The 17,885-nt window shown below is 43.7% G+C and overlaps 1 protein-coding gene across 2 annotated transcripts in view; it reads left to right on the forward strand.

Annotated features, from left to right (window-relative positions):
- Window positions 1-17,252, forward strand: part of pla1a (phospholipase A1 member A) — a 17,860-nt gene extending 608 nt beyond the window's left edge. Inside the window, exons 2-11 of one of the 2 annotated variants that reach the window (XM_080498510.1) lie at window positions 4,614-4,824; window positions 6,073-6,250; window positions 7,103-7,211; window positions 8,879-8,980; window positions 9,248-9,340; window positions 9,455-9,637; window positions 10,427-10,516; window positions 12,116-12,221; window positions 15,429-15,584; window positions 15,651-17,252. In XM_080498510.1, the coding sequence (XP_080354636.1) occupies window positions 4,614-4,824; window positions 6,073-6,250; window positions 7,103-7,211; window positions 8,879-8,980; window positions 9,248-9,340; window positions 9,455-9,637; window positions 10,427-10,516; window positions 12,116-12,221; window positions 15,429-15,584; window positions 15,651-15,741 (1,319 nt within the window). In that variant the 3' untranslated portion in view covers window positions 15,742-17,252. The remainder of the gene's footprint in view (window positions 1-4,613; window positions 4,825-6,072; window positions 6,251-7,102; window positions 7,212-8,878; window positions 8,981-9,247; window positions 9,341-9,454; window positions 9,638-10,426; window positions 10,517-12,115; window positions 12,222-15,428; window positions 15,585-15,650) is intronic. The other variant, XM_080498511.1, reaches the window with a different exon arrangement.
- Window positions 17,253-17,885: the final 633 nt, after the last annotated feature.

Genomic DNA, 17,885 nt, shown 5'->3' on the forward strand with positions numbered 1-17,885 from the left:
GATAGATAGAATTATATTAAATATAAATTATATCTTGTATAATATTTATATCTTTTACTTTTCAGCTTTAACATTTAAATTCCAGACAACTAAATGCAAAAAGGTACAATTAAATAAAGACAAAAAAGAATTAATGATGATAACAACAACAACAACAACAACAACGATAATAATAATAATAGTAATAATAATAATAATAATAAGTTATACTAATAATTTATACTAAAAGAGTCTAATAGGAAACATTTGAATTTGATGATTTCTAACACTTAATATTAATCTCAATCGTGTCAAAACTCATAAGTCAAAAATGCTGTTTTAGGAGGTGATGATGTGTTGTTGTTGTTGTTGCTGTTGCTGTTGTTGCTGTTGTTGTTGTTGTTGTTAGCAGCATTCAAACATGAAGGGACATATTGCAAGTGAAAAAAATCCCAATACCGTCTGGCTGTATGGTTTTAGTAGATTTGCTGTGTTCATTTGCTGTACAAACAATAGGATTTTTTATTGGTAAGTAAAGTGCTGTACATAAAAGGGGTGCAGTAAAAGAGAACATACAAATCTCATAAAATGCAGTAAAATTGAGAAAAGTATTTAGCTAAAATCTTAAAAGTACATTTTAAAAGAACTTGTAGAATCGAGCATGTGGAGGGACAGAGGCACGTCGTTCCATAGCCTTTAGCCTGAAAGGACCGGTCCCCCAGGAAGAGGGGCTACAGCCTTGACTGGTCCCACGGGGGGAGGGGCTACAGCCTTGACTGGTCCCACGGGGGGAGGGGCTACAGCCTTGACTGGTCCCACTGGGGGAGGGGCTCCAGGTTGAAAGGACAAGTCACCCCGGGTTTTAAGCCACAGCTTTGGGGCCTTCAGGAGACTCTGGCCTGAGGATTGGAGGGTGACCCTGAAAGTCGGACTGTGGCCCTCAGATGTCGGAGGGTGACCCTGAAGATCGGAGGGTGACTGAGGATCGGAGGGTGACCCTGAAGATCGGAGGGTGACTGAGGATCGGAGGGTGACCATGCGGATCGGAGGGTGATCCTGAGGTGTCAGAGGGTGACTCTGAGAATCGGCGGGCGCCTCAGCATGTCCTAATGTACTGAGGGGCCTGACCATGCAACGCCCGGAAAGTGAGAATTAAAATCAAAAAGTCAATTCGAAATTTGACTGGGAGCCAATGAAGATTAGGGTTAGCAATGAGACGACCAAAAGACAACAGATACAAAAGAAACATTACAGGCCCCAGGACAGAGCCCTGAGCAACACCACAGGACAGGCTGGACACATCAGACAGTTTGTTGTTGATGGCAACATTGAAAGTTCTTCCTTTAATGTATAAAGAAAACCAGTAAAGGACCGACCCAGAAACTTCCAAATGATTAAAGTATGTTGATCAACATATTGAGGTCCACCGTATGGAAAGCACATTAAAGTCCAGTAAGACTAGGACTGTGGAGTGACGAGAGTCATCATATTATTAAAAACTTTAATAGAGCAGTTTCAGTAGAGTGCTTTTTACTGAAACCTGATTGAAATTTGTCGTAAAAGTCCTGCTGCTCCAAATATGAGGTTAGTTGAGTTGCCACTACATTTTCCAAGCTTTTTGAGAAAATATTTTTAATATTGGCCTGTAGGTTTTTGGCTCCACGGGATCAAGGTTTGGATTTTTAAGAACAGGGTTCACCACAGCATGGTTAACGGAGCTGGGGACCGTGTTGACTCAAGTAAAAGATTATCAGTTTTAGAAGCCAAGAACCGTCCACATCAAAACATTTATGAACAGAGACGAGGGTAGAACGTCAGCGGGGCTGGAGGAGGGTTTCCGCTTGTCCACTAAAGTCTTTCTACTGGAGGCTGACAGGAGTGAAAGAAGACCACGAGCACCTTAGAGAGGAAATAATGCAGGGCAGGACTGATGCTGGACCTGATATCTCCCACTTTGTTCACAAAGAAGTTTCAGAAGTTATTACATTCCTCATGAGTGTAACAGAGACGTTTAGGAAGTTATTACATTCCTCCTGGGTGTAACAGAGACGTTTAGGAAGTTATTACATTCCTCCTGGGTGTAACAGGCACTTGAGGAGTTGAGGAGCAACAAGATGTTTAATAGTGTCAAACAGAATTTTAGGGTTTTTCCTCATGTTTGAGAAGCGCTTAGATTAATATGTTGATGCCGTTTTCACAACACTGAGCTGGTCAACATTTAGTCCAAGAGAAAAAAAAAACAATCTAAGGTATGGCCTTCTTCATGAGTGGGACTGGTAGCGTCCTGGGGAAAGTTAAAGGAGTCCATAAGCGTTAAGAGTTCAGCTGCTGTAGGACAAGACGGATCGTCAGTGTGAAGATTAAAACCGTCTCGATGACAAACTCACTAAATTCATCGAGGAATAAACGAGCAGTAACCAGGAGGTCAATACATTTAGCGACAGTGGAAGGACTGTGTGTTTACAACCTCACACATCTGCGGCTGCGCAGCTGTGAGTCTGAGGTGGTAGTCTGCAGCACCGGGGCCCCTCAGGGCACCGTCCTCTCACCGTTCCTCTTCACCATCTACACGTCGGACGTCACCTACAACACGGACAGCTGTCATCTGCAGAAGTTCTCCGATGACTCCGCCATCGTGGGCCGGGTGTCCGAGGGGAACGAACTGGAGTACCGGTCGGTCATCATGGACTAACTGGAGTACCGGTCGGTCATCATGGACTAACTGGAGTACCGGTCGGTCACCATGGACAAACTGGAGTACCGGTCGGTCATCATGGACTTTGTGGACTGGTGTGATCCAACCACTTGTGCTTGAACACCAGTAAGACGAAGGAGATGGTGATGGACTTCAGGAGGAAGAGACCACCACACACACCGGTGAACATCCAGGGGGAGGGCATTGAGGAGGTGGACAGTTTCAAGTACCTGGGTGTTCACCTCAACAATAAACTGGACTGGTCCCACAACACCGACGCCCTGTACAAGAAGGGCCAAAGTCGCCTCCACCTTCTGAGGAGACTGAGGTCCTTCGGAGTGAGCAGGCCTCTGCTCAGGACTTTTTAGGACTCTGTGGTAGCCTCTGCTCTCCACTACGCTGCCGTGTGCTGGGCCCCGGGCCCCCTGGCCCCCTGGCCCCTGGCCCCGGGCCCCCTGGCCCCCTGGCCCCTGGCCCCTGGGCCCTGGGCCCCGGGCAGCACAGAGCGGGACAAGAACAGACTGGACAAGCTGGTCAGGAGGGCCAGCTCCGTCCTGGGCCCCTGGCCCCTGGAGTCTGTGAAGGAGGTAAGCGACAGGAGGGTGGTAGTTAAGGCCACCTCCATCATGGACAACACCACCCACCCACTGCACGGGACTGTAGAGGAGCTGAGGAGCTCTCAGTGGCAGACTGAGACACCCTCAGTGCAGGACGGAGCAAGTCCTTCATCCCCACTGCTGTTAGACTGGACAACAGGACTGTGTAGAAACAGCGACAGTATGTGCAACAACACCTGCATCTAGGACACTTTATCTAAGTCACTTAATTTAAAAAAAATTGTATATAAGATACCTCTAGTCTACTAACTGTTTGCACTTTCCTTGCCTATTCTACTAACTGTTTGCACCTTTCTCTCCTTTCCTCATGAGTGTCCTCAAGAGCTGAATGTTACAAGTAAATTTCTCCACTGTGATATCAATAAAGGCGTATCTTATCTTATCTTATCTTATCTTATCTTATCTTATCTTATCTTATCTTATCTTATCTGCAGCTCAAATGCGTTGGAAGCGCTCGTGTCCATCAGTGTGCAGTAGAAAGAGTCCTGGTAAACCATCGCCAAGCCGCCTTCGCGTCAGGCGAGCTGCGGTGTCCCCAACACGGAACAGTCCAAGGGGCACAACTCTTTAAGATGAACGTACTCATTCTCCCGATGCCAAGTCTCCATGAGAAACATAAAATCCAGGTTCTCCTTGGTGAAGAGATCACACAGTGCAAACGTCTTGTTCACAATGGAGCTTGTTGAGCAGGGTGATCCTGGTGGAACACAGGTGTGGCGGGACTGGTCTGGTATGTTCCTCAGCGGCTGGATGGGACGGTCCACTTCAGGAGCAGGGCACGCTGGCGGAATGTAGGATTAAGTCGGGTTGGAAAGACTCGGTCCAAGATCCTCCCCACGTCCCCATCAGACAGGAACCGACCTCAGACACCGCTCACTCCCAGGAGCCCCAGACCCGCTCGGCCAGATTGAAAATCCTGGGGATCTGCACTTCCTCAGCCTGGCCTGGACTCCGGCCCTGGACCCCCATCGTTGCCTCCTCCTGCCCTGGCACCCTGCCAGCAGCAGGTGCCAGCAGGTTCTCCGCATATGACGAGTGGCGCTCCAGATTTGGAGGGAAAAAGTGTGAGTACCTGTCCCAGGTACTGGAAAATTCCTCCATGCATGCCTTGATGCAGAATAGCATGTGACGATCGTATTAAATGATTGCTGAGACACCACTATTTGTCGATTGGGTTGAAGCAACAAAGAATAATATGAGAAAACTCACGAGACAAGGAGAGCAGAGAGGCAGCAGAAACTTGGCCGGACACTGGCGCCATCCTCTCACAAGACTGATAGTTAGATGCCGCTCATCAATACATCAGGTGTTATTTCCGCCAGGTTCAGCTGAACAGCAAGAAGAGTGTGCTGAACTCAACAACACCACATGGCAGGAGTACCGGCAGCAGAGAGCCAAACTGCAGGTGCAGTACCTGCTGCTGACCAGGAGAAACATGGACTGTGCTCACAAGTTCAGTCAGGAGTCTCTGGCGGAGCAGAGCTCGCTCTTCAACGTCTCCCTCCTGACCAAGGTCATCATCCACGGCTACAGGTGAGGAGGAACCCTGCTGGTCAATCCCTGTGTAACTCTTCAGGAAATGACAACCACACACATTCACACACACACACACACACACACACTGAGGGGCAATGTAGGGTCACCAGTCAGCCTCACATGCATGTTCCTTACATTCCAGTCACACACGTGGACAACATGCAAACTCCACCCAGAAAGGTCCAGCTGGTATTTGAACCAGCACTTCATCAATGTGAGTCAAAAGCACTAACAACTGCAGATCAACTGCACCAGGGTGCAATACGATCCGTCTTGACCACAGTTACATTTACATGCATTTCCTCAATATAAGTAACCTTTACATCCCATTTGAAAACTGAATGTTCTGTGGAGGATTATTACATCACAACTTAGATAGAAAAGATTAATATTTAAAACACAATTTGATGCTAAAACTGGAGCCAGATCAATTCTTTATTTCATGATGGGAGCCAATTCAATTCAATTTGATTTGTGTAATATACAACAAGCACTTTCACAGAGAAAAAAAAACTTTTCCATTGGAAAAAGGTGTAACATTTTTGTTTAATACTGTGGTTGCATTAGCTTTAGCTGTATTATTAGAGCCAAGGTGGACATTTCAGAACTATTTGATATTGAAAGATGGAAAAGGGGCACGCAAGGTTTAAGCCTGTTTCCATCTGAAAAACATAAAACGTTCAGCTTAAATGACAGCAGTCAGGGTGAGTTCATATTCTTCATGCTTCGTCCATTCCACTGAGTCAGTAAAATACCTGACAAGTGTGTTTTTGGACTGTGAGAGGAAACAGGAAGAAGTGGAGAAACCCACAGAGAAAACATGTGAAGTCACAAACCCCTCAAGCTCAGCTCAAACTGGGTTTGTTTCTCACCGTGAGGTCAGAGTGCCAACGACTATGCCACCCAGTTATTTGATCATTCTTAGTCAAAACTGATGAAAGCATCTAAACACTCTCCCAACAATGCAGAGAGAAGAGGTTAACTCCTATTGAGTCATAATTGAAGACATGAGTTTTGGTATTTTAACCAAAATTAGAACTTTGAGTCAGAAGAGACAGAAAACCCAGAGTTGAATCACGGTATGGACTTGATGCAAAACTTCCCAAATTACAGCTTTTGAGTGTGGGTGCAGTCCAGATTTATTTGAAACAACTACATTCGACTAAAGTTGCTCTAAATAAAGCCTGTGTGGGGCCACATTCCGGGACATGACCTCACTCTGACCTCCCCCCCCCCCCCCCCCAGGGCTCTGGGCAGTAAGCCCTCCTGGGTGAAGGAGCTGGCCCAGGCCCTGCTCAGGGCCCAGGACGTCAACGTGGTGGTGGTGGACTGGGTGTATGGAGCCTCCTTCGCCTACAACCTGGTGGTGGAGAACTACAAGGAGGTGGCTGTGCAGATCTCCGTCCTCATCAACGAGCTGCAGGTGAGAAGAAACATCCAGAGAAGAACAATTTCATTTTGAAACACTTTTGTTTTTAATGGAGTACATTTTTTGAATTTTCTAATTTTTATTTTGAACGTGTATAGATGATGATGATTGTGTTATTATTATTATTATTATTATTATAATCGTCATCGTCGTTGTCGTTGTTACTTAGATTTTTATCAACTGATGTTGAATGACTTCTATTAGTTTTGTGATCTGTGGAAGGAATCAAGAAAGACGTTTTATTGAATGTTCAGAAACAACCAACAGCTTGAAAAGAAAATAGCTAAAAAAAGGGGATGGTGAAATTGTTTGTATTATTTAAAAATGATCAAATCAAACACCTAGAATACTTAATCTATCTTAAAAAGTTACAACTGCAAAAAGAATAGTGCTAAAATCACTAGTAAAGGATAAGAAAATATCAAACTATAAAGTAAGTGAACAGTGGCCCAGAAGTAGATTAATGCACTGGAAACCCAGAGAAGCTCACAAAACTCAAAACTTTTTGTGTAACAGTTTACACAAGAATATTTAAATGAATTTGTTTATGTTTAAAGATCATATTTAAATACATTAACTTAAAACACTTAACAGCATCACTTAAATATCTGTTACACAAAATGTTTTGAGTTCTGTGAGCTTATTCAGGTTTACAGTGTAGTTTTAAGCCACCATTCTCACTTGTAAATGAATAATAATATCAATATGTTTTTGTATCTGAAGAGGTCAACTTAGCACTACACCTGCATGTGAATAAATTGCAGTTTTAGTTTGCAGTGTTGGATGTTTTAGTAATTCAAGTGTAAGACTTCAGTTTACCGGCGCTGCGGCTGTTTTCTCCAACAGAAGCATGGATGTAAACTGGAGAATTTCCACTTCATCGGGGTCAGCCTGGGAGCTCACGTCGCCGGGTTCGTGGGAACTCTGTTTGAAGGGAGAATAGGAAGAATCACAGGTTAGTTCAGACTTTTCCTTCCTCACAATCAAGCATGGCTTTGATGCTGATGATATTTTATATTTCTATATCTATCTATCTATCTATCTATCTATCTATCTATCTATCTATCTATCTATCTATCTATCTATCTATCTATCTATCTATCTATCTATCTATCTATCTATCTATCTATCTATATATATATACGACACAAACAAAACAAGAACAAAACAAAAGAACAATAAACAAAATCTATTTTCTTTCAATTGTTCTGTATTTTACAGCTTTAAAAAAAAATATTCATCTGACTTAAAGAGGGCAGTGTGTTTTCAAGAGGTTTCTCTTCATGAGGATGTTAGAAGTAGAAAACATGATAATTCAGGAGGATTTCAGTCCTGCTGAGTCTCCAGAGGCAGGTAGAAAATGATGCATCCTGCAGCAGCAGACTAAATGTTCTCTGAGCTCCAGAGTGGCCTTCAGACAAGAAGCAAGCTTCGCTTCTGCTCACTGGTCCAATCAGGCCTTTTTATTTGAGCGCCTTGTTTGGGTTTAGATCAGAGAGAGACGATTAAACCAAACATCACAGTGTCTCTGGATGGTTAATTGTTTTAATATTTTGGAGTGAATGCCTTCCTGAGTATATTTCTGTACTCTTTCCTCTCGAAGGTTAAGTCAGGAATCTGATTTCAGCAGAAACATTTAAAGTATACCTTTAAAATCAATGAATTAATGTGAATCTATGCAAAGAGTCATACAATCAAATGACTGTATGTTGTTTTTGTTTCCTGTTGTCAGCTGCTGCTGTCTATCACACAGGTTCCACTACTCAAAACATGTTTAGGGACACTTTTTTAAGGGTTAAGTGTCACAAAACAATATTTTCTAAGTCTATCATAATCCAATAGCAAGAAATGGTGAATCGCTTTCAGTTAATTCAGTTTTATTAATGGAGCAATTCCAATGTAGCCATGATGAAGCCTGATCATTATTCATATTTTCCAAGTCCAAGCTCTGTAGACATGAGTGTTTATTGGTGATGTACATCTGTGTAATGAGGCAGTGTGTCCTCTGCATCAAGACATACATGGTTGATAGGCACGTTGTTTTTCTCAGCCACAATGGGCCAGAAAGTGACTGAAAATTCTTTTGTGACCATCAAACGTACCATCAAACGTTTTGTTACAAAATGCCAAGAGGTTTCAAAGAAATATGTCGAGGAAAACAGACAATCAGACGTGGCGTTACTATAGAAAGTGACAGTCCTCCAGTGCTGGCATATTCCAGCCCTGAACAAGGTGTTCAGAGCTCGGGGGCGGGGCCAAGGCTGACATCTGGCCAGCAGTCAACCAGACGTCCAGCCAGTGGACGGAGCAGACCGGCGCTCCAGCCGGCTCCCGGTACTGACACTGAAGGGTTCTCATGTGCGCCGGCACATAACGATGAGTCAGCTGGACCTTCTCTGGGTTGAAGGTGGACTTAAACTCAACTCCTGGAAGATCTGATCTACTTTTATGAAGTCCAGAAGCCAAACAGCAGCAATCTGAAGAGAACGTGTCGTGACGGGATTATGGAGGGATTACAAGCCTACATGTCTCCTGTCTGTGGTTCCAGATTGACAGAGGATTAAATTGCAAGATCCCTGATGATTTGTGTTTGATTTATTGGTTTTCCCTGCTGTGCCCCAGGCCTGGACCCTGCTGGACCCATGTTCAAAGGAGCCGACACCTTCGATCGCCTGGACCCGTCCGACGCCCAGTTCGTGGACGCCATCCACACGGACTCTGACTGTGAGGCCGATCACCTCTCTGCCATGTTCATTCCTCTGGGGGCTGACGGGTTAGAAAGCCTGGTTTCTCCCCTCGTGTGAGGAAGGTTGTCGGATTAGCACAGCCTTTAATCCTGGATGTTGTAATCAGGTTGAACCTTGTTTGCGTGAGTTGAGAGATTTAGAGCTGATTTTCTGGAGAAACTTTTTCCAAAACGCTTTTCCTCGGCATAAGCTTTCTTTCTCACACCAGCTTTATTTACGGAGCTGTTCCTCTCCTCTGCTTCAGATTTTGGCATCTCCATCCCCGTGGGCCACGTGGACTTCTTCCTGAACGGAGGGAAGGACCAGGCCGGATGCGCTCGCTCCAGATTCCCTTCTAGTGAGCCTGAAACTCACCAACAGCTCATTGTTTTGGTTCAAATGGAAACCACATTCTGATCTCAGTCTGGCATTCGGCCATCACGGCTCCCTCGGTGCTGCTGTGTGTTGTCAGTTCTCGTTTACTTCCCAGTGTACGGCTACGTGATCTGCGACCACATGAGGGCGCTGCACGTCTACATGAGCGCGCTGAACGGCTCGTGCACGCTGGCGGGGGTCCCGTGCAGCTCGTATGAGGACTTCCTGCAGGGACTGTGTGTGGACTGTGATGACTTCAAAGGCTCGTGTCCCACCATTGGTACACTCACCAAGAAACATGCAAAGATATTCATATTTCTAAATGAGAAATGATATTTTAGAGTTGAACTTTATTGTTTTAGATCAGGGGTCTGCAGCTATTACCAAAAGAGCTGTTTTCAGGATTTACCACAGATCCTGGGTTCAAATCCCAGCTGACACTGCTGGTAAAAGAAGACAGTGGTGGCATCAAATTCCTATTATGAACCCATGAGCAAGGCTCTTAACCCCCGCCAGCCCAGCACTCCCACGCTAAATACAAACAACTTCTCCCAAAGGAGATTCTTTACTTCCTCATCGTTGGTTTGCTGCCACCCAGGGTTCGAATTACAACGTGGCTTTCGGGGGAGCCCTGTTTTCCGATCAGACCTCTCAAGTTTGTAGAATAGCCTATTCTCTCACATTGCCAGTGTTTTTAGAGCTCCCCCTAAATTTTTCAAATTAGGCTTTCAGGGGAGCTCAGGTCCCTTTAGCTCCCCCGTAATTCGAACTCTGCTGCCACCCTTCCAGTGCTTATGAGCAATTAATAAGTAAAAGTATAAATTAGTTGAATCAATGTCATACATGGAACATCTCCACTGATTCCGTCAGGGTGTGTAGAGGGACATCAACCCTGTGTGTGTGTGTGTGTGTGTGTGTGTGTGTGTGTGTGTGTGTGTGTGTGTGTGTGTGTGTGTGTGTGTGTGTGTGTGTGTGTGTGTGTGTGTGTGTGTGTGCGTGTGTGTGTGTGTGTGTGTGTGTGTGTGTGTGTGTGTGTGTGTGTGCCTGTGTGTGTGTGTGTGTGTGTCAGGTTTATCACAGAACAGCGGGATACTCATGTCTCCAGTTCCCAGAGAGAAGCAGCTCTTCCTCCTCACGACGTCCTCGGCCCCTTATTGTGGTGAGTTTGCACTAATCTAACATATAATCCTCAAAGTAGCCTGAGTTAATCCATACATCATGTCTCTTCCTACTATAATTACAAAGTTAATTCAACTGTGTTATAATTTCTACATTTTTTTAAAAGTTTTTTTTAGATTTGAATATAGGCAACGTGACGTTTTGAAGTAAAGCTGGGGAGAACTGTAAATCCTTCTGTGGTGAGCTTCAAGTAGAAATAAGAGTTTTGGTCAAACTCTGTACCAAACAGAGTAAAAGTGTACTGATAGATAAAGATAATGGCCATGAACCTGACAGTACTGGGTGAGCAATAGATTTATTTCATTTTAATAATGTTAATATATAGTCTTCATGATCGGCGGCATCCTGCATGTACAAATCAGGCAACGATTACGGCTCCAGACGATCTCAGAGTTCCTCTGCAGGAGGGAAAAGGACGATGTAGATCTGATGAACGGGAGTCGGAGGTTCAGCAAGGAACTCCAAACTTTATCCTCCATGAATCCACACTTCTCTGTAACTCTTCTTTTCTCTCTCTCTCTCCAACATGAGAGCACAGCGCCACACGCTGGTACACCAAAATACTATCGGCCGGAAACCTCGCCTCTCTACAAAATAAAGTTCCCCACTGTGGTGATCAGTGAAGGTCATAATTCATCCCGTTACTGTGGGGTGGTGGGGAACTTTATTTTGTAGAGAGGAAGTAGTTTTGTTGCACAGTGTGTGAAGCTCCGTTGGAGAGATGAGAGAAAAAAAGAGAGAAAAGAAAGGCGTTTCCGGGAAGTGTGTTGGAATGGAGAATAAAGTTTGGAGTTCCTTGCTGAACACGTCGCCTCCGACTCCCGTTCATCGCCTCGACACCGACAACATTTTAATTTGGAACAATTTATCAAAGTATTTAAATTGAAGTATATCTATCTCTTATTGTATTTTTTTTATTTCTTGTTTTCAAAAGATTGAGTGCAGTACAGCAGTTTATTTTTTACTACTACATTACAAGATATTTTTATATATTAAACAGGAGAGTCTTTTTTTAAACATGTTCAATAAATGCTGTTCCACATTCAAAGACGTAATTGTGCAAATAATTGTGATTTCAATATTGCCCAAAACAATCCTGATTATGATTTTTTCCATAATCGAGCAGCCCTGATAGATAGATAGATAGATAGATAGATAGATAGATAGATAGATAGATAGATAGATAGACAGACAGACAGACAGACAGACAGACAGACAGACAGACAGATAGATAGATAGATAGATAGATAGATAGATAGATAGATAGATAGATAGATAGATAGATAGATAGATAGATAGATAGACAGATAGACAGATAGATGTAGATATGGAGATATATATAGAGATATATATTTATATTTTCCTTATAATAAATGAAAATTCATCTCTAATACATGCTTTTGGACTGTGGAGGAAACTAAATCAAAATCCATGTGAAAAAAGTGATTGCATAATTAATTGCATGGACTTTGTGCAAATGTGTCTCATTAGGATGTGAACATCTGGTTTGCTGTGTTTGTCTTCTGTATGTTTATGCATGAAGCTGCCAGCTGTGCTGTATGTTTTGTTTCCTGCTCAGCTCATCACATCCTGCTGGAGCTGGAGGTTTCTCCGCTGGACAAGAGCGCAGAGCTGGAGGTCACGCTGAGGACGGAGAACATGGGAACAGAGCGGAGGCTCAGGCTGTAGGTCCACGTTTTAATCTGTTTGAGACGAGCAGGGGCTCTTTATTAAAATCACAGAAAATCATAAACCATATATACGAATCTGCGTTAAACAGATCTAGGTGTAGTCAATCGCTACACCGCCTTGTGGCATTATGCATGCATAATCCAGAATATTACTGAATTATACAAACTAAAACATTTGCGTACATCTGCAGCAAAAATAAATCAAACATCAACCAATTCGCTTAACATAACATAGATTTAGCTCCCAAATGGTTTTACTTTTGTAAATCTTTAGTTTTACCATGTTGTCATTATTAAGAGATAGACTTGTTGTCATGTTCAAGAAAGCAGCTTGATCCATTTCTTTCTTTGAATTATTCAAATTGTTGCATTTAAGGGGTACACAAAGTGAGCACCAGTACTTTTCTGAATTCCTGAAATTATTCAGTGTAATTTTAAGAGAACACAAGATTTCAGAAACCGGAAAACAAGCAAGACAAATGTATGGATGTAGTCTTCGTTATTCTTCGAACATGAGGTCATCAGCTTGTTTCTATTGTGGTTGCATGCCTGTGAAGTTCCTCCTAAGGCTTTCAGTCTGCAGACACATGACCTACTGGAACCTTGGTGTTGTTAGAGCTCTGTAAAGAAAGTCTCGAGGCATTGCGGTGAGATCAACGGTGGTAGAGATGGTTCATCACTCAAGTAATGGTCTGAGCTGATCGTATGCACCGTGCTCCAGCCTCGTGATGAGCTCAATAGATCACTTCACTGATGCACATTATGAATATCAGTGAATAGTTAACATACAAGAAAGAGCAAAGATAAATCCGATAAAGAAAAGTCTTTTCAGACTTTCTGACAGACTATAACAGAACTCCTGAAAACTCAGACGGTGGAGAGAAATGTTTCCACTCCATAACAAGCATGCAAAGCGAAAACCCTCACATCAATCCAGGAGTTTAAGTAGAGCAGAGTCCATTTATCCAGCCGTGAGCGCAGCATCTTTATTGCAGAGCTTGCATTTTCTTTCTCCTCATACCCCTATTTCCAGAGGGACGAGGAGCATTGTGAGCTCCAGGAGGCTTCACCAGGTGCAACACTGACTGCACGGGTTCATCCTAGTTTAGCGGGAGTCTGCTCCAAGTTCCGCTTGGTTTTGTGAATCCACGGCTTCCTGTGATGTGAATATGTCACCTGAAGGCTTGAGTAGACCATGAACATGAAACTACATCTGGATCAGCAGCATCAAATGTTGGACACCAGTCGTGTCAAACATGAAACCTAACCTGGCAACGCTGGTCGCACTACCCCGACCCCAGGGCTCTGCAGCTCTTCAGCCCCCTCTAGTGGCTCCCTCTAATTTTCAAAAAAATATTTGCAAATAAAGATTTTTACTACGCTTTCACTTTATTCTATTTGCATGCAATGCTGAATTTCTCAGAATAGTCTAATCTATGCTAACAGCTAGATAAAGTCAAACAGACAGAATTGCCCCCCCCAAAGAATAAAATAGCTCAAAACTACTATAATAATAATAATAATAATTAGTATTTTTTTTTATTTTTTATTATTATTATTATTATTATTATTATTATTATTATTATTATTATTATAAAATGCCCCAAAACAGTTAAACCTAAATTGGTAAAAAAAAAAAAAATGGTAGTAGGCTACAGAGGTTATTTTCAGTAAAAAAAAAACTAAAAGAAAAAAGTCAAAAAGAAGAAAAGGGAGGTGAAAATGGTAAAGCTGAAACTGCTCTTGCCACAAAGAAACACACAGCAGTTATGAATAGTTACATAGTTAAATAGCTAAAGTGGCTCAAATAGTCAAAATCCATGAAGAGAAGAAAAAGAAAATGTCTAGAAATGACCACAAGAGCTAAAATAATGAGATTCAGTACCTTTAAATTGTGACTCTTAATGAATGCAACCTAAATTTCTGTTTATATCGTAATTTTTAAGACGTTTTTTTCTTCATTTCGGAGAACTGACATGTTTAGCGTCATAAAATTATGAAAACGGTTCTCTGGTCATAAAGCTTTGCAGACCAAGAACCAGGGTTTGAATCCTGTCTCCTTCTGTCCCCTCACCACAACCTGAACGGCAGAAGGTATCCTGCTGGGACTCTGGTTCTGCAGGTTCCTCCTCCTCTGACTCTGGTTCTGCAGGTTCCTCCTCCTCTGACTCTGGTTCTGCAGGTTCCTCCTCCTCTGACTCTGGTTCTGCAGGTTCCTCCTCCTCTGAGTCTGGTTCTGCAGGTTCCTCCTCCTCTTAGTCTGGTTCTGCAGGTTCTTCCACCTCTGACTCTGGTTCTGCAGGTTCCTCCTCCTCTGAGTCTGGTTCTGCAGGTTCCTCCTCCTCTGACTCTGGTTCTGCAGGTTCCTCCTCCTCTGAGTCTGGTTCTGCAGGTTCTTCCACCTCTTAGTCTGGTTCTGCAGGTTCCTCCTCCTCTGACTCTGGTTCTGCAGGTTATTCCACCTCTTAGCCTGGTTCTGCAGGTTCCTCCTCCTCTGACTCTGGTTCTGCAGGTTCCACCTCCTCTTAGTCTGGTTCTGCAGGTTCTTCCACCTCTGACTCTGGTTCTGCAGGTTCCTCCTCCTCTGAGTCTGGTTCTGCAGGTTCCTCCTCCTCTGACTCTGGTTCTGCAGGTTCCTCCTCCTCTGAGTCTGGTTCTGCAGGTTCTTCCACCTCTTAGTCTGGTTCTGCAGGTTCCTCCTCCTCTGACTCTGGTTCTGCAGGTTTCTCCTCCTCCTCCTCTGGTTCTGCAGGTTCCTCCTCCTCTGATTCTGGTTCTGCAGGTTTCTCCTCCTCATCTGAGTCTGGTTCTGCAGATTCCTCCTCCTCTGAGTCTGGTTCTGCAGGTTCTTCCACCTCTGAGTCTAGTTCTGCAGGTTCCTGCTCCTCCTCTGAGTCTGGTTCTGCAGGTTTCTCCTCCTCTGAGTCTCGTTCTGCAGGTTCCTCCTCCTCCTCCTCTGGTTCTGCAGGTTCTTCCACCTCTGAGTCTAGTTCTGCAGGTTCCTCTTCCTCTGAGTCTGGTTCTGTTGCTATAGAAAGACTGGCTTCAATAAACATGAGACTCCAGTTGATCATTTTGCACCACAACAGTGTGTACAGCGTGTACTGTGTGTACAGTGTGTACAGTTTGTAGAGTGTTACAGTGTGTATAGTATGTACAGTATGTACAGTGTGTACAGTGTGTACTGTGTGTACTCTGCAGCCAGACGGGCTGGACGGAGTACCGGACGGTGTTGGCCCACCCTGTGGCTCTTTGTGAGATCGGCTCCATCTGGCTGAAGAACACCGGGGCTCGCTTCTACAGGCAGGGGGAGATCCACGTCAAGTCTGTCTGCCTGACCGAGTTCCCCGCGCTGCGGTACGTTACAATCCACAACACACACACACACACACACACACGGTTTAACTTCTTCCTGGTTTCCAGGCACGAGGAGCCGCTGTGTGTGAACAACATCCACATCAGACGAGGAGCTCCATGGTCACATGACTTTGTGCAGGTGTGCAACTTCTTCTGAGGAGCTTTGCTGAAAAAAACTGAAGTAGCCAACATGTGCATTCAGAGCAAAGTCACTCACGTATGTCAGGTTATTTTGGTTTTCTTTTTTTTATGCTTAGAAAGAAATTGGAATTGTTGTCCTGCTTTGGTCCCAACCAAAGTTGGAAAAAAGACATTTGCACTAATTACACGTTCGCAGCCGTCATGTCCTCACCTCGTTGTCCTCAAAGTGTGCGTGTCGGAAAGGAAGGATTGGAGAGTTGATGGAGTCTGTGGAGGATCTGCTGCTGCAGCACAGTGTCTTTAACAATGCTGCCTTCTGGTCAAAATATGTTGCTTTATTTTGGTGGAACATCTTATATTTTTCCCTCTTATGACCTCGAACAAAGAGTATTAAAGCATCGAAGCAGCACAGAGTAAAAGACAGGATTGGACTTGTCAATGTGAGCCATGCTGATGAAGCCTGTCTCTTCCTGTGTTTGGTCCGTGTGTGTGTGTGTGTGTGTGTGTGTGTGTGTGTGTGTGTGTGTGTGTGTGTGTGTGTGTGTGTGTGTGTGTGTGTGTGTGTGTGTGTGTGTGTGTGTGTGTGTGTGTGTAGCGTCCACACTCATTGATGACACCACAGTGTGTTTGGAGGTGGATGAGACCTGCTCGTGGGACAAAACTGGCTCACAATAGTGGTTCCAATCCAACCCAACAAACCACCAAGAAAATTGTAGAAATGTCTTAGAAAACTAGTAACAGACACAACACACCCCTAAGAAACCAATGATGCTACCATGAAAGCTGCCAAGCTAGCATTAGCATCAAAAGCCCTACTGTATTTTACACCAGATTTCATTAAAGTTGGTTGACATTGTCGTCATTTTTCATCATAATTGTTCGGTTTTTGCAAAAAGATAGAGGTTTATCAAGTATGTGCTGTGCCACTACAAAGAAAAGCTATGAAGTTGAAATTCAAAGGTTATTATTAGGTTGGGAGACGAGGACTCAGAATGCCCGACACTTCTGTAGTTCTGATTAACCTCCAAAGTTTAATGGGAAAAAAACCCAAAGTCTTGCTGTCCTAACCTGAGCAAAGTTCGCAAACAGCAGCTGACGTGCCGGAGAAGAAACTCAGTGAGGCACAGCAACAGACTTGACAACAGCAACAAACCCAACTTCCACCACAGCCACCAGGGGGCGACGGTCTCACGCTCAGGCTCAGGAGAAGAAGTCAGCAGAGGCGGGGGAAGCCACGCAGCCTGAAAGCCCAGACTCCAGCAAAAAACAAGCCTGAACCCTGACAACTACGGCAGTAATTTAGCAGTCTGGCAGCTCAAGGTGAAGCTGGTCTGTATGTGGTCTGGTCTGGTTTGACACCCCGACTCTCACACGGTTCAATAGTCTGGTACCGTGAGGCTCAGCAGGGTCGTATGGTTCCCTTCACACCTCACAACTCAACCACAACAACGCAGCAGGAGCACAACTTTCAGTGAATGCGTTTTTGTTCTGCAGAGAATTTTTATGTGACAAAATGTGGTCAAATGATTGCATTGATTTGATCATTTAGCATTTTCCATTACACTGTACAATTTTACTATTTTCTTTCCTTTCGCCAGAGCTCTGTTTTTGTCATTCAAGCTTGCCTCTTTACGCACTCCTGCCTCTAAGAAGAGTTTATTAAAATGAAACTTATCTGTATTGCATGGTTCCCGGCGTTTTTGTTTTAAAATTGATTTTTAAGAAACTGAACTGACATTTCACGTTTCTCTGTCTGTGTTTGAGTTCTATTTTGTTTTCCAAGGTCAGACACAGAAAGTGAAGTATTATTGATGATTTTAGGTGAGTTTTTGTTGTTTTGTTTTGTTTTGTTTTGTTTTATTACTTAGAATTGGGCTGTACGTAGCCCCTGAAGTAAGTTTAGTTTGACACCCCTGGTTTACCTCCAAGTTAATATTGAAGAAAATACCACAAATCTGATTTTCTGTCAACAAACTCTGAGATTTAAGCTTCTACAGATATTCTACCGACATCAGGTGCAGAAAAGGAATTTGGCTCCTGTAACAAATATGCCAAGAAATCAAAGTAAGAAAATAAACAACCTTTAAAAAAAGAAATCGTCCTTTTCAAACCTTAAAAATCATATTCAGTGTGCACAATTATTGAAACTGTCTGCCATTG

Source organism: Blennius ocellaris (genome assembly GCF_963422515.1).
Source record: "Blennius ocellaris genome assembly, chromosome: 6".
NCBI classification, from domain to species: domain Eukaryota; kingdom Metazoa; phylum Chordata; class Actinopteri; order Blenniiformes; family Blenniidae; genus Blennius; species Blennius ocellaris.